Consider the following 22,448-nt stretch of genomic DNA (forward strand, 5'->3'; position numbering starts at 1 on the left):
TTTCAAGTTTTAAATTTGTTGAATGATTTTTAGAAATTTTAATCTGTATTTAGATTTGGATTTATCAAGGGGAATTCATGTGCCGCAATTTATTGACGATTTTCAGAAATTTTGATGGAACAAAATGATTTCCATTTTGAATGTTCGCGCTCGGAGATTCCCTCTAGATTTCAGGTAAAGTCTCTAGAACTAGGAAAAGCCTGGAGACGCTGGCGCGGAAGACGAGGGTGGGAACACGTCCGCCATTCGGTCAATTACCGAACGGTAAATTCCTTCGCTTCACTCCTTATAACTGTTTTTTTTTTAATAAATCATTGCACAAACAGTGCATAAACACTCTCAACAATTGTCTAAGTAAGTATAAGACCGAAATTTTATCAAATTAAATCCACAAACCGCTTGCTCTGCTTCCGCGAGTCATTCCAATTTCAAACCCTTGAAAACCGAAATCGAACGCCAGAACGCCGACAATTGATTAACAATTGAAGCAGTAATTAATCTGCATTGCGTTTTCGTGGAATTTAATTAATTGCATTAATTTATTTTTGAAGGGGAATTCAAAGGGGATGGGGTCCGGGGAATTTCCTCAGGAATTCCGGAACTCTCCCAGGGTATATGCCTTTAACCTTAAAAATTCAAGTCAGGGTTGAGTGGGGGAGTAATCAAGAATTATCAGTATAATTTTTTTCATTCAGGTAATGGCTCAGTTGATGATGATTTATTTTAAGTGGAATGCATTATACCATTCCCTCGTCACCGTTATGGAACACTTGTTCTTCCAAAATTTTAATAAATACTTCCGATGGAATTTTCGTGAATTCAGGAGAAATGAAAAAAATCCATTTCAATTATTCATTTAAACTCATTTTGGGCGAAATAAATAATCATTGGAATGGATGAGAGAAATTACATTATTTTGAACTTTTACAGTAGTCCTGACTTTGATAAGAAATAAGGAAGAATATTTATGAAATAATATAAGAATATCAGCATATTTTAAAAAATGTTTAACAGTTTCTCAAAGAATTATTATCAATGTTCTCATTTCAGGTGTTCGACGTTCGATTCTTTATCAAACGATGGGAGACTCTGATGACGAGTACGACAGGAAGCGTCGGGACAAATTCCGCGGGGAAAGACCAGAGTCTTATTCCAGAGAGGGACGCAGGGATGACAGACGGAGGGATGAGTGGGCCGAGAGGTGATAAAATCATCTATTCCTCAATATTAATTTCCTGGAAATCGATCATCAAAAAAAAATGAGACAATCCCAATCCATAGAAAATTCAATTATACTTTTTTTTTGTAAATTTCTAAATTTATTCTAATTTAAATTGTACATTTTTCAATTTTAATTAAAACATAATGATTTTCGAGAAATTGTTTTCAGATGCGTATCGGAAATTTGTAGCAATGGCGTACGTTAATTAATTTTGAATTTATTAAACAGTAAATTGAATTTTTTAGCGCCAGGGAGGAACTTTCGTATTGTAATGACTGGAACAGTTTAATAATAATGAGAATTAATTGAATTGATGCAGGGAATGGTCGAGTAGAGCGAGAGCTCGTCCAGATTATCGAGAATATCGTGGTGGAGGTGGAGGTGGCAGAGAGAGATACAGTCCAGGAAGATCCCAGGACATGGGACCACCGATGAAACGAATGAGAGCTGACTGGGACGATCGAGGTTCAAGATATCCACATGGCGATTATTATGGCGGTGGTGGAGGTGGGGGTGGCGGATCCTGGGGTCCAGATCATTATCCACCCCCTCATCACCCAAATCATCACTATGGAAACCATAACAACACCGTCAGCAGCGCGAGGTGCGTTTTCAATTGTTTTACATCCTCGTGTTAATGGTTTTTCACTCAATCATCATTAATAGTTATCAATGATTCGTGGTAGAGCTCGACTGCCCAATTTTTGGCACAAAATGCGGTAAATAAATAACACTAACACTTGGATACTGCGAGAATTGTTTCATGGACATTCAGTAAAACGACGAATTATAATCCGTTGTTTGTACTTGTTTTGTTTACAATATTTCGTGAATTGAAAAGTAAATTTATCAATCCATGTTGTATTGAGAATTATCATTTGTGAATAATTACTGATTAGATTCGAGAATCGAACGAACAATCAATTTTTAGTCCATTGATTAATAATTAATTGAATTGACAAGTGCAGTAACAATTAATTAGGAATTTTTAATAATTCATACATTGAGTTTTTGTTCATTTCCTTCTTTGAAGATATTTCCATTTTTGGGAATTTTAACGGCAATGGTATAATTTCAAACATCTTCCCCTTACGGTAGATTCAATGAAATTTGTTTGCTGATTTTTAATTCTTCAAACTCCAAAATTCAATCTAGTAACTGTGAGAAATTCATAAATTGTGATGTTAATTACAAACAACAGATATTTAAAGAACCAATTATAATTAATGCGTAGTCGAGAGGTAGCTGGCAACTTCAGCAATTCAAACGTAGAGACTCAGCCCCCGATGATGACATTCAAGGCCTTCCTGGTCACCCAGGAAGACACCATAACCGACGAGGAGGCAATAAAGCGCTACAACGAGTACAAACTCGAATTTCGTCGTCAGCAACTCAACGAGTTCTTCGTAGCCCACAAGGACGAGGAATGGTAAGTCCCCCCAACGCCTCTCTCTAATTAAAAAAAAATCCTTAACGAGTGACTCAATGAATTCCCACAAGAATCAATCACCCCATCAATGACTCGATCAATGACTCAATAAATTATCAAGTTTTCATTGAGCGTCTCCCAGAATCTTAAATAAGATAAAAAATCAATCTTAAGATGTAAACAAAAATTTGAAAAGAAATATATAAGCTCTGCAAGTGTTTAACAAATGTTATCCCCACAGCGTGCAGTGCCTGTCAACGGTCCTAAATCGCCTCCGTTTTATTATGAAAATTTCGCGCATCGAGACTGAAGAAAAATCAAATTTTCTGTAGAACATTTTTGGGATAAATATGAGTCTGGTGAAATCGATAATTATAACAGGATTGGTATGAAATTTAAAATGAGCGAGCTGGGCGCGCAAAGCCCGACGAATAAATAATGCTCGCACGTCTAGGCCGCGTTTTTAAAACCGTTAATGATAGGTATCGAATAGAAATTCAGGGGTAGAGAGAAAATACAGTAGGAAATGATAATGATCAACAGGTGAGGCTCAATTAACAAAGTACCTGACGAATTATCCAACGTTTTTAAGTCATAATTATTAATGAATTCAATCGAAAAATCCAGAATTAATGGCATTACCTTTTTCTATTAATCAGTCAAATGATTTTGTTTATTTTTTTTTTTAATTTCTTTTTATTGCTGTGGGCATTGGCTGTCAATGCATTGATTATTTAATGATGTCGGATGTTTTCTATTGAAATTAATCATTAAAGTTTTGATACTGGTGTTTGGGGATGGGTTTTTTTGGTGGGGAGCTAATATGTTATTTTTATGGTAGGTTCAAGATTAAATATCATCCTGAAGAGTCGATTAAGAGAAAGGACGAACAGGTTTCAGCGCTCAAGGTGAGTTTTTTGGAGATTTTTTTAGTTTTTGAAAATATTTTAACAGTAATTTGTTGTTAGTGCTATTCTTCTTTTACCTATTAAATTCGATTTCAGAAACGTGTGGAAGTATTCTTGGAGCTTCTAAATTCAGGACAAATCGAAAAAGTGTCGATAGATTCTGATCAGTCAGACGTATTGCTCCATCTTCTGGATTCAGTTGTCATAAAACTCGAAGGTGGAACTGAAGAGGACTTGAAGATTCTAGACTCGAAGCCTCAGATTCCAGCACTGAGAGAATTCATGCGGAAAGATAAGGAGAAAGAGAAGGAAAAAGAGAAGGAGAAAGAGAAAGAGAAAGAGAAGGAGACAGAGAAAGAAAAAGAGAAGGATAAGGTAGAAGAGAAAGAGAAAGTCGAGGAGAAGACAGAGGAGGATGACAAGAAGGAGGAGATCACTAAGTCTTCCCCAGATGAGGAAGCTAAAGTCGACAGGTAATTTATTAAAATTCAGGAATATGAATTGTTAAAGATTCCTCGTCTTCTATCTCGTTTCAGCGAAGAGAAACCGCAAGAGGCAATGGACCAAGACCCTTCAGCACCAGACGAGCAGAACGGTGACATCGAGATGAAGCCCTCTTCTCCAGGAGGCCCCACTGACGTCTCCGAGCCAGTGCCTGAGGCCCCAGCAGACACCTCCAACCCCCCAGAGGAACCGCCGACCGATGCGTCAGAGTCAAACCCCAAAAAGCGTAAGAGAACCGACTCCAACTCGAGTTCCTCCTGGTCATCCAGCAGTTCCTCCTCAGACAGCGATAAACCAGAGACCCCGAAAGAGGCAAAACCCGATGAGGAGACCCCACAGGTCCCCGACGAGCCCTTAGAGCCATCAGAGCCAACAGAGCCAACAGAACCTCCAAAATCCGATAGCAAAGAGGAAGAAGAGGGCGAGGCTCAGGAGCCGGAGAAAAAATCCCCCCCAGCTGAATCGTCCCCTAAGAAAAAAGAGCCTGAACCAGAGGCTGTGATTGATCTTGCCTCCGAGGATAAGGAGAAAGAACCCAGGGCCCTTCACAAGACCAGCAGCATATTCCTGAGGAATCTAGCCCCCACGATAACAAAAGCTGAGGTCGAAGCAATGTGCAAACGCTTTCCAGGTTTTCTCAGGGTGGCAATTGCTGATCCGCAGCCGGAGCGTCGCTGGTTCAGAAGGGGTTGGGTGTCCTTTGAACGTCAGGTAAATATCAAGGAGATTTGCTGGAGTCTTAACAATATTAGATTGCGAGACTGCGAGCTTGGGGCCATTGTCAATCGTGATTTAATCAGAAGAATCAGAACTGTCAATGGAATTACAGCACACAAACAGATTGTTAGGTATGATATAAAGCTGTCAGCTAAGATTGTTCATAATCTTGATACTAGGCTGGGGCTTTGGAGTGATGATAAGGGTGAAGAGAGCGATAAAAAGGAGAAAAGGGAGAATGATATGGAGCAGGCGGCATTTGGCCTGTCCTCCAAGAATCCAGTGCTCAAGAATATAACGGATTATTTGATTGAAGAGGCATCTGCTGAGGAGGAGGAACTCCTTGGGATGTCTGGGGATCAGGAAGAGGGACAGCTCGGGGATGGTGAGGGACCCATCGAGCGTGATCCAACGTTGATCAAAGTTCTCGATCGATTGATACTTTATTTGAGAATTGTTCACTCTGTTGATTACTATAATCACTGTGAATATCCTAATGAGGACGAGATGCCCAATAGGTGTGGCATCATGCATGTCAGAGGACCTCCACCTGCTGCCAAGGTGTCATCATCAGAGCTTGGGGAGTATAGCAGAAATTTTGAAGGAAAAATGTCGGCTTTTCTTGCTCCTGTGGCTACTGTCCCATCTGGTGAGTTTGAAAAGCTCGGGGCTAAAGATGCTGAGGCTGAGGTTGAGAAATTCGTGCAGGCTAATACTCAGGAGTTGTCCAAGGATAAGTGGTTGTGCCCTCTCAGTGGGAAAAAATTCAAGGGACCCGATTTCATCAGAAAACATATTTTTAATAAACATGCAGAGAAGGTGGCGGAGGTCAAGGCTGAGGCCGAGTACTTTAATAATTATTTGAAGGACCCCAAGAGACCCATTCTACCTGAACATCCTGGCAATAAGGCACCACCTAGGGAAACACCCAGGGAAAATTTCCCTCACTTCGGAGCCATTGGAGGGTAAAGTTTTTTTGGCTTTTTATTATGTATATTTGAAAAATGGTTTTAAATGATTCAAGATCATAATTGAATTAAAATAATCATTATAATCCTTTGAAAATCTAGAAAATTATTAATTAATTGCTATTATTGTTCTGAAATCGCGTGAGAAAAATCCATTGAACTGGTATTAAAAATATTTATGTTTGGTTTTTGATTATCGTTCTAGCTTCGGTGGATTTGGAGGTGGAAATTTTGGAGCTTCACGAGGTGGATTTGGTGGTGGCTATGGTGGTGGTTTCGGTGGTGGATTTGGAATGCCACGTCCTAATCGTGGTGGATTCAACAGAGGACGGTAAGGCTATTTTTTCATTAAGCATGTGCTCCCTAAATAAAAAAAATCATGTTAAAAATACATCATCCATCATCCTCTTTGTTAATTCCTCTCTTTACATTTATTCCTGGGGGGAAAAATGAGACTGGTTCTCTATCGTGGTTTATAATAATGCTTCCAGGGCCGCTCCAGAATCAACATCGAGACCAATAATTAGTTATAATGACCTGGACCATTTAGGCGACGATATATTCTAATTTTTTCACGAGAGAAAATTCCTCGAACATTGATCTAACGATCTATTACGTATATTCGATGTTATGGAGGCAGCAGTCGTTATTTCTAATCATTTTTATCAACAATTATAATTATTTCCTCGGCAATTACGTCGATTTGATCGCTCGCTATGGCATTAGCTTCTGAATTCATAATTTTATATAATTAATGGCATTTTAATGAATTGTTACACTTAAAGTTCACGATAAACTGCTGCCTCCATGAGAATATTTACGTGCCAGAGATAAAATGAAACAAAACAAGTGGAAAAAAATGTAAATACAAAGTAAAAAAAATTCAACTCAAAGACCACAAATTTCGAAGGTAAACAAATAAATGTATTCGTTGTAATTGATCTGTCAATTTATTTTATTAAAAAATTTCCCCTCCATTCCTGTTTTCACCTCTTGATGATACAATGACACAATAAAATGATTTAACACTTGGATATTTATTTGTTTATTTTCAATGGACGTGATAAATCATCGATTGAAAGTACATAAATAATCGAATGAGAGAAATAAAATCGAAGGGACAAAACATTAAATAAAGCTAATGGTTTTTATGGTTTTTTTGCCAATTTCCAGTGGTGGTGGTGGTGGTGGCGGTGGTGACTTCCGGCCCGTTATTCACTATCGAGACCTCGATGCACCGAGAGAACCCGACGAATTTTTGTGAAATGAGATACGAAATAATCTAGAGAGATAAATCATTAATGACTGACACGATTATTCGTAAGGTCTCGTGACGCTGTTGTGAGAAGAAAAAGAGCAATTCATTAATAAGTACATGATTTATGTAAATACTGACACTTTCCACAATTAACTGATCGTTTAATTAATGTGAGAACACATTGATATGTAACTAATCGATATTGTTCAATTTATTATTGACGTAATTAGTTTTCTAAGGGGATCGGCATTTTTGTGGGTAACAGGTCTTGAGGTGTAATATGAAATTAATATTTGGGGAATTGATGAATAAATGCAGCACTTGCCCTGGAAATTGTCAACATTTTCTTTCATCCTTAAATTTTCAATTTCTATTCTAAACTCATAAGGTTAAAATTAGTTAATTCAATAATAAATGATCTAGAAAAGTCTGAAAACATTCTCAGAATCGTCTCCATAATTTCCGATAATATTTGTTCATACGAAATTAATGTTGGTCCCCAGTTTTTTTCGATTAAACCCCCGGAAGTTGTCGATTGATGGAAAATATAAAAGACGGGCCTTTTGAACACAAAAAATAATCAATAAACGATTTACTAATGATGAGTCTAAAGTTAACTATCACAAAGCCTTTCGAAACGTTGAAAAAGTAGGAAATCCTCTGGTTTTGTTTAAATACTCTAATATTCTTATCTATTTATTATCAAATGAAAATAATTGATGTATCGTACTCGTTTTTACAGTTATTTGCAATAATCCACTGTACAGTCTCTCGTAGTTTTTTTGCTAATACTTTTTTTTCTTGTTCATCTTTGCCTTCGGATGCTGGAAGGAGTTGGTCGGTCTCGGCAATGCTGTTCATCCGATTCGTCTCCGCAATCGTCGATTCCGTTACACTTGAAATTTCTCGTTATGCATCTACCATTTCTAAAACAATTATTTACTTATTATTCCTATTAATTATAAAGAATAATTGGCCTGGAGTTTTTCCAAAAAAATATATCGGGCATTTCAATAATCAATTATAATAAATTATTATCAATTATAATCAATTATAATTGAATTCCATTGAATTTTCGGATGAATAAATCGTAATCATAAATAGTAATAAATAATAGTCGAGATTGATTACAAAGTTGAGGATCGACTTGTTACTTAACGATGAATTATTGCTTTGGATCGATTAAACTCACCGACATGTGAACTCGTGTTTATTACAACGGCCACGACAACCTCTGGGCTCGTCAGTTCCATCTGTACAATCTCTCAATCCATCACAAAACCTGGACTTGAGTATGCATTGACCGTTACTGCAGGTGTACTCGTTACTCGATGGACAAGCTGAACCATCAAATCAATTATTTCAATGATCAATGATCAGTCATTCGCCGACGCAGCGTTAAAGTGTTATTAAGTTAGTACTCCTAATTCGAAATTTTCATTAAAATTTATTTAACGAAATATTATGACGGAAGTTAACACTATTTTTTGTTGTTGCAATACGAAATGATTGAAGTACTAATTTATAATAATAATTTCGAATATTATTCAATTTAAAAAATCACGTGGACAATTCTTAATAATTCGGTGAATCAAGAGGGGACGTGAAATGGGAAAATTAAGAATTGAGAATAATTGTTTCTAATAGGATTTTTTTTAGTAAAAATCAAAAGAAAAATCATGCATTAAATACTTCGAAGTATTGTACTCACACCAACCTAGGTCATCACCTACGAGAAAATAGATAAAAGAAATGAGAATAATTCGTCCGAGTAGACATGAAAAGAAAAAGTATCGAAATAATGACGGATGAAAGGGGGAGGTGGCAGGTGGTACTGAATTATCACCTGTGACCTGCCCTAAACAGCAATTGTAAAATAAGTGCAAACAAATGTTGGAGAATCATCGACTTCCTACGGCAATAAATCAACAACGCGAAAATCCCTGGATAGGATAATAACGCCAATTACCAAAGTATACTCTTCACTTGCAATTAACTAATTAACAAAGCGTGTATCAAACAGACTGATTGCAGGGTCTTGGTGGGAGCCAAAAGGGGGAGAAGAATGAAGATCGCAGGAGACAAGAATTCATTGAGATGACTTACCGAGGGTACAGTTAATCTCGTCAGTTGCATCCCAACAGTCAATTTTTCCGTCGCAACGTTTCTCCAGGGGAAGGCATGACGTCTCGTTGCCGCATTGAAAGTGCGTCTGCAGATCGCAGTCTGTGAACATTGATGAACGTGTAGAAACCCCTAGTTTTCCTATTTTTACGATTTTTTATTTCAGCCCATAGCCAGGAAAGAAGACTCAGGCAAGTCATAGGAATTCTAACAAATTGATTTATTTCATTCGCTACTTGTTATTATTGTTTGTTGAATTTTTTCCGGAAATTTTCTTTATTACTCTGAGATCAGTATGTAAAAAAAAGAAGTAAAAGTCCCTGAGCAATAAATATTTTCTAGGAAAAAGAAATCGCTAGAATTTAATTTGCTATAGAATATTTTCGATTTCATTTGATTTGGTGAAAGTAATAAATTGAAAGTAACTCAATGATTTTTTACGAATCTGGGAAGGATTCTATTTATTTTTCTTATGAATGGAAATATTTTTCCACCGAAGTCCTAACACTGAAAAATGCTACCGGAAGCCATACGACAATCATCGAAACCGAGAGGCTATAGAAAAAAAGCCGTAACTGGGGTAATTCCCCGGTTTCAAGGCCTTCAGATCATCCCTCATTCATTCTTAAAAATAAAACCCGATACTCACTGCAATTATACTCGTCTGAATGATCGTAACAATTCATGTGTCCATCGCATCTTTTCACTGACGGAATACATAGGCTATTGGAACACGTCCACTCGTTGTCCAAGCAATTGTGCTGCACCTCGACGCATCTAAATACAGGAATTATTAGTTACGAAGGACAAAAAAAATTGCATTCAAAAAATAATACAGTAATAGCAGTAATAACATTTTCTCAGAAATGTTATTACTCCCACTCACATTCTTCTAGATATTTTCGTAAAAACTATGAATAAATCAAATAAATTCACATACAAATATAATAAAATAAAATATCTATCAAATGTGATGTCCAATTCTGATAATTAATTTAGTAAACAATATAAATAATATAAATGAATAAAATAAATAAATATGAATCGAGTAAATTTGGGAGAATCTGTCAAGTGGATGTGTCCAAGGGTTGAAAAAAAAATAGATACCTGAATGCGTCGACATCGAGTCGATGGCACTTTTGCCTGTTGACGATACAGAGACCAGCGCATCCAGTTGGATCCATGGAATCCAATGCAATTCTGCATACCGGCACATCTTCGTCGACGAGTGCAACGCACACTTCGCCCTTGTAACAGTCATCGCAGTGTCGTGTAATATTCATCGGTGTTATCACGCTCGGTGAAACTGGCGTTTCCGTTTCCTGTGACTCTGTTACGGTGGTGCTGAACTCAGGAAGTGGGATATTTGTCGTCGATGGTACTTGAACGAAGCTTGGGAGTGGAGTTGTCTCCACGGGTCTTGCTGTCTCCATCAAGTGTTTCACTGGTGTTGTTACGTTATCGGGGTGAGGGCTTTGCTCACTCGAGCGAAGGTATTGCTGAATTATTTGGAGCTTCTCAGGCTCTGCAACAATTCCTTATAAATTAAATAAATTGAATTCCCAATCAAATTTCACTGACCAATATTAATATTTAGTTCACTTTTATTTCAGTTTTATTTTATTTTAAAGTTGTTTCTATAGAACAATTACTCTTATGATTTTTAATAATATGTCAATCAACGACAAAAATCTGACGTCATGTTTCCTCCCATTATTTTTCTTGTTCTAAACAAATTGTTATTAGAAATGAATAAACTTGCTCCGTCATTTAATTATATTAATCGAATAGATTATTGATTTAGAATAAAAAAAAAACTGTTTATTGATTTGTAAAATAGTCGTATCGAATGAATAAAAAATAGTTAATTAAGGGATTTGGACAAGATAATCTAGGCAGAAGCAATTTGTTAATCTATTAGCAACAGAGCCTTCACTCATTTATTAAAAAAAGCAATCATCCACTTGTCCATCGGTTTTAACGGGCTGTTTCCTATTTTCTCTGCTCTTGGCTCGTCAATAAAGCCATCCTCTCGAAAAAAATAAAAATCCTTCGGCCGTGCATCCCACAATATATTTTTTTTTCCGTCAAGATCCATAACTCATTTGGCTCGGTCTGCCGTCAAAGCCCCTCGGTGTGACCACTCGATTAAAGTTTCAATTAATTTTACTGCAAATTGAGTCTCTTCTATTTCAACTCCGCATGACATAATTATCCCAAGTTGTAAAAAACATCATCTCTAGGAGGAAATTGAACGTGAGGATGCGAGACGCTCTCACGAAACAACATCATTTGCATTATATTAATAATTATTCCGATGATCATTCACAAGAGAATAGTTCCAAGTTTAACAACTGCAGTTTAAATTCTGCGTTTGAATGATATTTCGATTGATTTTGAATTTTAGAATGATTGCTTTGTTAATTTTTTAATTATTAAATTTGATTGATTTAATGCTGGCGCAATGTTGGCGCAATGTCGGCGCAGTGTTTGTCCAATGTCGGCGCAATGTCGGCACAACGTCGGCTCACTATTTTTAATCCCGTATACTTATATATAATTTATATTTACCGAAGACAATATAGAGGGCAATTGCACCGATGCCAAGTAGTGCCAGGACAGCGATTAGGAGTAAAATGATGGATTTGGTGCAGCCCGTGCCGTCCAGCGGTCGAGCAAAGTGCAATGTCCATCCGTGACGATTTTTTCGGAGTCGTGCGGGTTGGGGTGGTGGCTCTCCTCGGACACTTCTCCGAAGATTCAACCGATTCTGAGAGGACGGACTTTGAGTGCGTGTTGGTAACGAATACGCTCTCTGAAAAAAAAAAGAAAACATTAAATCCCCGCCAATACCCCATTTATTACGACTTAACATAAAATTAATTAATTAAAAAAAGAAATTAATAGTGATAAAAAAATTTCATTGAAAATCCCCGAAAAAGAATCACGGGAATTCGATGGAAATTGTCACCTGGTGAATATCCGCGTGCACGCGGACTATCAACTGCTCTCTTTTGCATTGATTCATCTTCACTGACATAATTCACGTCCTCGTGTTACATTAAAGCGTCCTCTTTCATCCGAAATAGCATCACTTTTTATATTTAATATCAAGGCTACTCCACGAATGTTTTCATTCTCAGTAATAACGAGTCAGTGCGTGGTCAGTGGTCACTAGATGAGAATTCTTAACAGTTTACTCAGTCATTCGATTTGTTTAAATATTCTCCATATTATCCTTGAAGTGCATCCACTGGAAATCCCCATCGACCCAGTTGAGATATCCAAATACTCATCTTCAGAGTAATTAGTAATGCCCATTTATCAATTAATCACTCACTATTTTATTGAATAATAATCATTATTGATTATTCCTCCAGAAAGCAATTTAATTTCGAAACTAATAATTGTGCATTAATCAGATTCCGGGGTTTATCTATTCCTGATTTTAGTATAAATAAACGTGTTATTGAATGGAGAACGCGAGAAATAATTTGAATATTGCTGGAGTTTGTGGTAAAAGAGTGGAAAAAGTAATTAGTTGAAGTAAAAACCCTGGACACTGCACTGAACGACTGGAGGAATCAACAGATGAATCGCCGCCCAAGTGCATCCCAATTATCCCGCTAGAAAATCGGAGAAAAAGCCACTCCAATTTTCCATTCCACCCCATAAATCCGCTCTAACGATTTCCGTTACTCAAACTCCACATCCCGAGCGATGAGAGGTAAATGGCTAAATATTACGGCCACAGCTGAATTTTCATCCGGAAGAAAAATTGTACGCGCAATGCTCCATGCACTTACTTCATTTGCCAATTCCTCTGGCAGAGGCTCAAAACGTTCGACGTTATCTCTGACGCTCTTACTCTGAAGTGAACGATAAGAAAATCGAGTGAGACAAAGCAAAGTTGAGATTTTTTAAACTGACGATTTGAAACTGAATTGGTATATAAAAATCTAGAGAAATCGCCAAAAACCTATAGATTGAATGTTCTACCTATAGAATAATCTAGAGATGTATAGAAATCCCCAGACAAAATCCAATCAAAAATTTGCTATAGAAAAAAAAATCTTTGCCCTTAAAATTAATGACAACCAAAAAATGTGTGTTATCTTTCCCCTAGATTGTCATAAACTATTCAAAGGTGAAACATTTGACATGCACTATTATTTAATAATTTCTTTATTACGATATAATATGAATATAGCACTTAAAAGTTTAATGACAAGCCGCTTGAGGCTTTTTGCAAAGCAACAAAAAGCGGCGGCAATCTAAAATAAACAATTCCGTGAAAATAATTCCCAGGATAGAGTAAATAAAAATGATTGTTCCCTGTATTTGCCGTTTTGTTGTCTAAAAAGTGGTGTAAAAAGTTGGAGAGAATAGGAGTTAACAAGTGAGGGAATCCCACAACAAGTAATCACAGCTCACTGCGGCTCTGGCGGTTAATTACGAGGTAACGAGACGGAAGGCCAGTCAAACGCTCGGATAAAAACTTATTTCCTACAACTTTTACTGTTTGGGATCATTAAAAAGCCAACAGTCGGTTTAGAAAACGTCAGACGTTGAATAGTAGAAAATTGTTGCTAGCTGTACCCAGAGTCCCTTCTGCCAATTATCAATCTGCCTTTGTTAGTCACTCCAGGCAATACAGATTCGTTAACACAATCAACAATTTCTCATTCCCGCAATTTTTCTGGAAGTCATCAAAAATCAAATCTTCAGCTTCAACTCTTCCACTATTTACCCCATTAATTCTGACATTTGATAGCATTTTTTTAAATAAATCATTACAAAAGTCCATAAATTTTCCATTTTCACCTGAATTTTTCTGATTCTCCATGATTTTTCCCGAATGATTCGATTAACAAATCAAGTACGACATTATTAATGTTATAAAATGAACGATTTTGTTGAATGATTTATAATTTTAAATAATTATATGAAATTTCAGTGTAAAATAAAAATGAGTTGCTCACCTGAAAGGCTTGATCCTTGAATTCGGCGACGATTCCCCCATGATCCTTCGCCTTCCACTGATCTTGTGAATAAATAGAATTGACTTTCATGCCAGTCCGATGCTTTGGAGGTGTGATAAGAGCCCTGTCCTCTCCCAAAGTGGTCAACCTGGGCTCGACCTCGTTCTTATCATAACTCATGACTTTTCTGTCATAAAATCCCCCATTACCGATGGCAAAGACAGCGCATGAGTTGACACAACATGAATTTTGACTGGTGGGAATGCCAAATCCTGGAAGTCTTCCATCAGGAATGGTGAATATCGGCTGAATGGAATTGGCTGTCGGATTCCTCCCAGAATCGACATATCTGTTACTCTTTGCTTCCTCGTTGGCCTTCATCTTGCAATGCTTGCAATCTTTTTTCCGTCTTCTCCTCGGTTTTTCACTCATGTCCATTAAACTGTCATCACTCAGCTTGCTCTCTCTCGGCATCGGATTCCTCTCTGTACTAGTCACTCGTACCGAGTACCTCGTTATCTCGTCTTTATTCAATTCACTATTTCTACGCAATGGTAACGTCAAATTCCTCTGAAGGACACCCTGTGAGGTACAGCTCATCTCCAAACGATTATCAAAGACACTTTTATTCGGTGAATCCATTCCTATGATTATGTCCTCGTAGACGTGGGTGTCTGGGGTTTCCGATACTTTTATGGTGACTTCCTGCTGTTGATGGATGTGCTGGTCCTCTAGGTTCAAAGAGTCATCCTCGTATCCCCGATTCTCCATCTGTTTAATCACAAAGTTGATTATGGTTGGTGCATTTTTAGGTGATGGGGGGGATCTTTCATTCTGGGGCTCGTCGTCTCCATCGGGTGCATGTGCCAGGGGATTATGGGTGGGGAATGGGTATTTTTGGACACCCGGATGACAGAAATCAGTTGCTGTCACTCGTTTCTTTATTTTTGCTTTATGAAAGTCTATTTGTGATGGAATCGTAGAAATTTCCAATTGGTTCGACCAAATGTCATTTATTTCTATGAAAACAACTCATTAACTTAATTCTTCATTAATTTTTTTGTAATTATTGCTCATCCATTGAGGGGAAATAATTACTACTACTGAATTAATTTACTCCCACATATCTGTTTATTATGGATTGAACAAAGATAATTATATTTAACCGCGAATTTTAAATGCAAATATTTATGCACGTTAATGAGGTTAATTAATTTAATTGAAAATTTAATCGATAAAGGTAATGAATTTTATATAATTAATACCCTGAAATGAGATACCCCGGAGATAGTAGATTGAAATTTGTAAATGAGATTTTAAGTGAATTGTTTATTTCATTCAAATGAACAATTTGTTTGAAATGACAATTTTATTGAAAAAAAAGGGAGTAATTACCAAATTGGAAATCAATGGCTTAATGATTAATTACGACTGTTGATAAGAATTGAACCGGAAAATAATAGTTCGAGTACGTAGGAATGGCGATGAAGTGAGTCATTCAAAAACTCAAGAGAAAATTATGGAATAGATTGGAAAAACACAGGAAAAAATGTGGCTTAATGGTTTCACGGAATATCAGTCATTCCGATAATTGGCTTTTAATGATTAGAGTAAAAGTAATCGCGTTCCGATTTATGACTTCACTGCGGAAATTTTGCGAGAGATTTTCACTCATCCTCATGCGCCTGAGCACCGAAATTAATGAAGAAATCGATTGTTTAATTATTTTTAGCCAAACCTTCAAGAATCATGTCAGAGAAAATAATTTGACGAAAATCTGGAGATGATTGAGGATAGTATATAAATTTTTTTTTCATTAATTCAATTGAATTTAATTCATTGTCATTACTTCCGATTTGAATTTAATTGACAAGAATAATAATAATAAATGAATGAAAAATAAATGAAGGGATTATCTAAAAATCGATCGATTGTCGATCACTCAAAGAATTGTTTTAAAAAATTAATTAATCAATATTTAATTGGTTGAGGATAAAATAAATAAACAATTAAATATGCACTATCGGGTGAAAGAGTAGAATCGAATAGAACAGGGAAATAAACATTTTGAAAAAATAAAACCATTTAAAAGAAAATTGCTAGTGTATTAGCAACAACTATAGTCGTTCATAAAGAATGCAATTATCCAGTTGTTTTATTTGCTAATAAATGACGCACATTATGCTGAATGTTTTATCAATGGTAATTAGCCACGTAATTATCGAAAGCTCTAGAAAAACATATTTTGCAATAGTTGGCATTAATGTCAGAAAAAAATCGTTTATCACATGCGAAATTCCTCGGTAATTGAGGAAGTTGTGGAAAAAAGCTGTCTTATTATGCTAGACACAAGAAATCCTAGTTTTCTTACTGGCCTTACCTTTCTCTATTTATTGTTACAACATTGTATAAATATTTATGACAAATAGAATCATAACTCTTGATGTCGAGATCATTTTCCAAAACTCATCCACAAAATCTACCGTGAAAAACTCCTTATTATTTGTTTTTATTATTTTATCGGATTACAACTGCTGTCAGAAGATTTATAAAATCATTTGTAACAAATACGATTTTTCAAAATGACGACTATTTTTATTAATCATTTATAAACAATCAATATCTACATTGAAACCAATTATTTTTCAATTGTAAGATTCGCCCGTACTTAGAGTTTTATTACATCTTAGAATTTATATAATAATATTCTTTTATGATTTACTGTTCTCAGGAATAAACAAAATAACTTGGATATCGTTAATGAATAAAAAAAAACATTTATTTATCATACCTTGAAATGATAATCCGTCATATTTTCACTGGCTTTTGCCGCAGCCACTTTTATTCAATATTTGAACAAACAAGTTTTTACTAATATTTAAAATGTTAAGGGATGAATTTTATGAATATAATTGCTAATATTAATATAACATTGTGTTGTTTTCTGTTTGACAGAATGAGGAAAAAGTGATTTCAATTGTGATTGTAAGCCAACTGTCCAGTTGCGCGTCTCAACATGTACTAAGTGGCAACGAGGGAAGAATGAATCATTTTTAGTCCGAGTTATTGTCACTTATAGCCTTCTGCGTCCTTTCTAAGGACCAAACCATATATTTTTACTCCACGCAAAGTTATTATATCACTCGTCTTCATTTTGTACTATAAACCTCTCGCAAGCCCACAGATACTTTCCCGCAATGGTCCGGAAATATTCTATTTCATTACTATGTGTGTAAAGTGGGACTTTGCGCACGCTCTGCGTAAAATTATTACATCACGCGTCTTCGCTTCGTGTTATAAAGCTCTTATGACTCCGAAAACACTTTCTCTTAATCGTATGGAAATATTCTATTTCACCGCAACGTGTGGAAAGTGGGATTTTGCGCACGCTCCGCATAAAATTATTATATCACTCTTTTTCGACCCGTATTATAAACCTTCCACCAATCCAAAGGAACTTTCTCGCAATCCGTACCAAAATATTCTATTTCATCACGTGTGGAAAGTGCCGTTTTGCGTACGCGGGGTGTGCGTAAAATATCATTTTCCATACAGTGCAAGAAAAAATTCCGTTACCAGTATCCAGGGAATCTCGTGCTGATATATTTGTTAAAAATGGGGCTGGAAGAATAAGTACATCTGGAGTCAACTGGAACACAGAAATCCTCGAGGCGTTGAATAACGTTTGTTTCCCAAGACAACTTGATGTATTCGTGAATTCGTCATCGAGACCTGTTATAATCTCCGTGAGCCAATCCAACCGTATAATTGTATCCTAGAATTCACGGGGAGATGTCTCTCAGGGGTTATTGCAAGATTATATTTATCTGGCACTCTATTCGCATTATTTATGTGTGAGAAATAGCAAGAAAAATCTTAACTATGGTTTTCCGGAGGACTAACGAGGTATTTATTAGAGAATTGAAGGCTTTTTTTCTGGACGTTTTTTTCTTTCAGTTTCATGTTTTTTATGGGGTAATTAGTGGCGGGAGACACTTGAATGTAGAACGGAAATGCTATTGGGGATTGCGAAATTCGACGCGCCAGGTGACATGGCAGATGTGTCATAATTATTCTAGATTTATGTAGCAATTGTTGTTATTTCGTGAATTACGTGCTTTGGGTCTCACATTTACTCCTACCATTTCCGATTTTTTTTTCGAATTAATTTGTTAGAAAATTATTCATTCGCAGAAAGTCTGCAAAAATATCATAATATCTTTCTCTTAAGTTTCAAGATAAACAGGCCTCGGTGGAAGAAGCATTTCCAGTACAATCGGAATAGATAATTTACGGTGTTTTTTTTTTCAAAATAAAATGATGGAGTGGCTCCACGACTTTTGACATTTCGAAGGTGAAAACCGGAAGCTCGTGGCAAGGAAAAGAAAAACATAATAATGGAAGACAATGGAAGAGGGGAAAGTAGTACTTGGAAAGAGTTGAGGATTGAGACTCTGATTGGTGGTGGCATGATTGTCCCAATCGTTGAGACTTGACTTAATGATTGATCTCGACGATGACGTCACATCGGGACAAACAGTAAGAATAACTGGGGACATATGCAACAATGAATGAGAAATTCCGAAGGGGCACGACTGCCCTGTCGAGAAAATATTTCATTTCACTGCGATCACTTCACGAATCAAATTTTTATTTCATCCCAGAATTATTGTTTACTATGATGATAACGCACCCAACAATTTTTCAATAACTTTCAATGAACTTTCAATAGTTTTCGATAAAAATACTGCAATTTTTTGTACGTAAAATATCTCGTCAGTTTTGAAAAATTTTGAAAGAATGCGAAAGAATATTTCTATCGCTATTTATTCAACCCGGATTCGCTATGTTTATGGATTTTGAGATTCTCCATTGCGGAATTTCCTTCACGTTATTTCGAGTTCCTTCTGGGAATTCATTCGACATTACACATTCCTTTCGCGTCCCTCGGAGACTACGTGATTCCAGAGGATGAGGGAAAATCCTCCGACAAAATAACTCAGAACTTGGATAATTTTTTCGCCCTTCGATTTTCTATCCAATTTGAAACAATGTGCCCTTATCTGGATCGACAACTCACAAGAAAATCCACCAATTCCAAATGCAAATAGTTGAATAGATATTAGCAAAACAATTAATTAATAATAGTCAATTAATTTATGAATAATTTTTCAATTTACTTCTGGCGACGACTGATGGAGAAATCGGTGCAATTTCGGGTGCAGACAGTCTCTCTGCTTTGGCCCTCGAATATTCGTGGAATAGATCATTTTCAACTTCTCGGCCTGGAATAATTACGGGCCCCCAGGTGGGTAATTACAAAGGAATTATGGGGCCTCAGTCCGGCGCCGTGGTAGGTAGCTCCAGACTTTTCCCCAAATATCCAGATTAAATCCCCCGATAAATCAATCAATTTGCATCGATTCCACTCCATCAACCCGCAATTCAAACCGTCACGATTTCATTTCTTCCATTCAATTCAAACAACTCGATAATTCCCCCATTTTACAATTTTTACTCAGCAATTATCGAGTTTTTGGGGAATACTTTAAAATTGAAGACAGATACAGATATTTTCATCCCTACCTTTTTCGTAGCTTGTAAAATTATCTATAAAAAATGTATAAACAAAAAAATAGCTATTTCCCTTGGACTCTGAGATATGAGCGAAAAACTGGGCTGAGAAAAAACAGGCAATTTGGAAAAATATCAATACGAGTAATTGTTTTCTCAAAATAAAACTTGATCTTCATCTCGAGGGGTTATTTATGGTGAGTGGTTAATATTCAGAGGCCTCTCACGCTTTATGCCTTTAATTAACCCCTTAATAACAACACTCGACCCAAATGCATTAGCCTGTCACTGGAATAAACAGTTGGATTTTTTCATCTCAACTCGAGTGAATCAATTCCGACGTATTCAGGGGCTTCACCATTTAGCTCATTCATCCATTATCAACTGCAAAAGACAAATTAAACAATCCCCCCCCCCCCTCGCCTCCTCCCCACCCCTGCCCCGGCCTCGTTTGATTAATTGGAAACAAATGGATTGCCAATGTTCATGAATAATTTAGAGATTCCGAATCATCCAATTGATCAATCAAATGGCGTGAGAAAAACCTCCGATATTCAAGTGAACTTCACAATCGAAAATTAGGGGAAATAATTAAACGATTATTATTTTTTATTACTGAATAATAAAATTATTGAATAAAAATGGAGTGCTATGTGAATGAAAAAATGGGTAATTAAAGAAATCCATAATTTAATTTAATGGAAATGGTAATAAGGGCAAAATAATTAAAAATATTACAGCTATAAATATTTCATATGACAGACTAATGTTATAACCTGCCGTCGACTCGTGCTATAAACCTCCCACAAACCGAAAATCACTTTTCCGCACTTGTTACGAAATATACGATTTTCAACATTTTGAGAGGTAATATTATTATCGCATAAAATTCAGAGCGGTCACCCAAACGGACAAATGCGTTTTTCATTTTTTAAAATGAAAATAAAATAAATAAATAATCTTCAATACCACATTTTCAATCTCACAAAAAACATCAATTGACTCCATTAATTAATTAGTAGATTTAAAAGAACTTAGTCCCTAAAAAAATCAACTAAATATAAATAATCAATAATCATAATCAATCAAACATCCAATAGTAAAATTTCGAGTATCAAATTGACTCGGGATACACATAAACATGCAAATACGGTTAAAAAAAGCAACAGGTCGGAAAAAGGACTGGCGTGTAGCGATGAAAAATTCATGAGTGAAAAAGGATAAAAATGTTGAAAGTATCGAATGAAAAATTTTAACGAACGCTGAACCGATGGTTAAAGACCAAAGAAAAGCGTGCGTTGAAATGGGGGGGGGAGTTGAAAGAAAAAGGAGAAAAAAAAATGAATTAACCGAAGGAATCTGTGGATTTACACGAGAAACGAGGTAAACGATCGTGGCAAACGGGTATAAAGGAGAAAGATGAATTTTTCTGTTGAGTCTTGCCTTTTAGGTAGCATCATCCTTGCCTTGTAGAAGTCGTACACGAGGATATGAAACCGATGTTTGTTTCTCTCCCACCAAAACCATCAAGACCTGGTTTTACTCGTCAATAAGAAAATACCGCGGGGCATTCGCATTATATTTTACTCATTCAACTCACTCTACCTTTACTTATACCCGTGTTTAACGTTTTGCATCGCTGCATTATACAACAGCCCTTTTACAGTTTTATCTATGCGTCACGGTTATGCGTGCATCTATTTCAAAATATATTTCATCCGACGATATTGAAACGCATGTGGGTTAATAAAATTGTATTTGTTACAGAAATTTTAAAGATCTATAACAATATGTCAAAAGTGGACGAAAAAAAAAAACTTTAATCAAGTATATGTTATACTTGATTTAAGTATAATTTAATATATCTATTATTATTATTATTAATTAATTAATTTATTTATTTTTAATCTATTTATTTCAAGTATATTTTACATTTGATTCATATATATTTATTTTCTGTGTGCGGAAATTTCAAACGTGTGGTAATAAAATTATAAATAATTCAATAAACATTTTAAGATAGTATATCTCTATATAGAATATATTATTATAATTATAATGATTACCAAAATTTTCCAGTGGAAAATAATTGAACTGGCGGTATTTCCTATGAGAATAATTTTTCCAATGCCGTCATCAGACCGTAATAGAGATAAATTTTCCTATTTCCGTTGGCATTTAACAGCGGCAATATTTTTCAAATTATTTATTCTTCCTTGGTCCCCGACTAAGAGAAGGCGGGGAGGGCAATTTTTTTTTTATTACTTGCATTTACATGGGGGGGCCCCGGTACCCACCCAAGAGAATCCCTCCATTTTCTCTCTCCTTTTATCTCTCGTAATTTTGCACTGTGGACCCCCGGTCTCCATTCTTTCTCTCCTGACTTCACAATCGTTTATCGCTGTAGGGAAACCCATAATCCTTTATAGGTTATTGTTTGCGTTAATATGCGATACGCCCCCTTTACCAAGTGTACCGGTAAGTCCAAGTACATATTTTGCATCGAGGAAATAATACTCGGTGGTAACAAAAGTCAATAGTATTATATCACTCTAGGAATCAATGGGAAAAAATAACGGGAGGGAGGGCTCAGGGATTCAAATAACCCAACATCCGCCATTTTGTTATCAGAGTATGTCCACAAGTCCCATTTTATTGTTCATTTCTATAATAAATAAATAAAATCTAAAGAGCCCGATCGGCTATATATGGATAAATAAATAATAAAAATAAATAAACAAGTTGATAAATTCTTACTTCGA

The 22,448-nt window shown here is 36.1% G+C and overlaps 2 protein-coding genes across 7 annotated transcripts in view; one reads left to right on the forward strand and one right to left on the reverse strand.

Annotated features, from left to right (window-relative positions):
• The first annotated feature begins 233 nt into the window (after nt 1–233).
• Ars2 (arsenic resistance protein 2) lies at nt 234–7,339 on the forward strand. 2 transcript variants are annotated; one of them, XM_011304515.1, is made up of 9 exons: nt 234–354; nt 1,051–1,201; nt 1,542–1,826; nt 2,457–2,651; nt 3,493–3,559; nt 3,656–4,032; nt 4,096–5,745; nt 5,954–6,079; nt 6,922–7,339. In XM_011304515.1, exons 2-9 carry the CDS (start codon nt 1,080–1,082, stop codon nt 7,010–7,012), a joined length of 2,913 nt encoding a protein of 970 aa, XP_011302817.1. In that variant the 5' UTR covers nt 234–354; nt 1,051–1,079; the 3' UTR covers nt 7,013–7,339. The 2 variants fall into 2 exon arrangements, with proteins under 2 accessions (XP_011302817.1, XP_011302818.1); XM_011304516.1 differs by lacking the exon at nt 6,922–7,339 and adding an exon at nt 6,240–6,914.
• Nucleotides 7,340–7,670: 331 nt separating this feature from the next.
• The window catches only part of LOC105266394 (uncharacterized), a 31,779-nt gene continuing 17,001 nt past the window's right edge, over nt 7,671–22,448 (reverse strand). Inside the window, exons 1-9 of one of the 5 annotated variants that reach the window (XM_011304519.1) lie at nt 16,904–17,033; nt 14,113–14,883; nt 11,702–11,945; nt 10,238–10,667; nt 9,780–9,907; nt 9,113–9,232; nt 8,724–8,735; nt 8,199–8,346; nt 7,671–7,932 (exon numbers count right to left, since the gene is read on the reverse strand). In XM_011304519.1, the coding sequence (XP_011302821.1) occupies nt 7,812–7,932; nt 8,199–8,346; nt 8,724–8,735; nt 9,113–9,232; nt 9,780–9,907; nt 10,238–10,667; nt 11,702–11,945; nt 14,113–14,883; nt 16,904–16,924 (1,995 nt within the window). In that variant the 5' untranslated portion in view covers nt 16,925–17,033 and the 3' untranslated portion in view covers nt 7,671–7,811. Of the gene's footprint in view, nt 7,933–8,198; nt 8,347–8,717; nt 8,736–9,112; nt 9,233–9,779; nt 9,908–10,237; nt 10,668–11,701; nt 11,946–14,112; nt 14,884–16,903; nt 17,034–22,448 lie in introns of those variants that run through there. The other 4 variants (XM_011304518.1, XM_011304520.1, XM_011304522.1 and 1 more) reach the window with 4 other exon arrangements.

The sequence above is a fragment of the Fopius arisanus genome, unplaced genomic scaffold, assembly GCF_000806365.1.
Source record: "Fopius arisanus strain USDA-PBARC FA_bdor unplaced genomic scaffold, ASM80636v1 scaffold00038, whole genome shotgun sequence".
Taxonomy (NCBI): Eukaryota; Metazoa; Arthropoda; class Insecta; order Hymenoptera; family Braconidae; genus Fopius; species Fopius arisanus.

Bases quoted from the DNA above. Each gene is read 5' to 3' on its own strand.
- Ars2 (XM_011304515.1), top strand. From the start codon at position 1,080: ATGGGAGACTCTGATGACGAGTACGACAGGAAGCGTCGGGACAAATTC. The intron at 1,827-2,456 runs GTGCGTTTTCAA...ATTAATGCGTAG, and splicing joins AACACCGTCAGCAGCGCGAG to TCGAGAGGTAGCTGGCAACT. The intron at 5,746-5,953 runs GTAAAGTTTTTT...TTATCGTTCTAG, and splicing joins CACTTCGGAGCCATTGGAGG to CTTCGGTGGATTTGGAGGTG.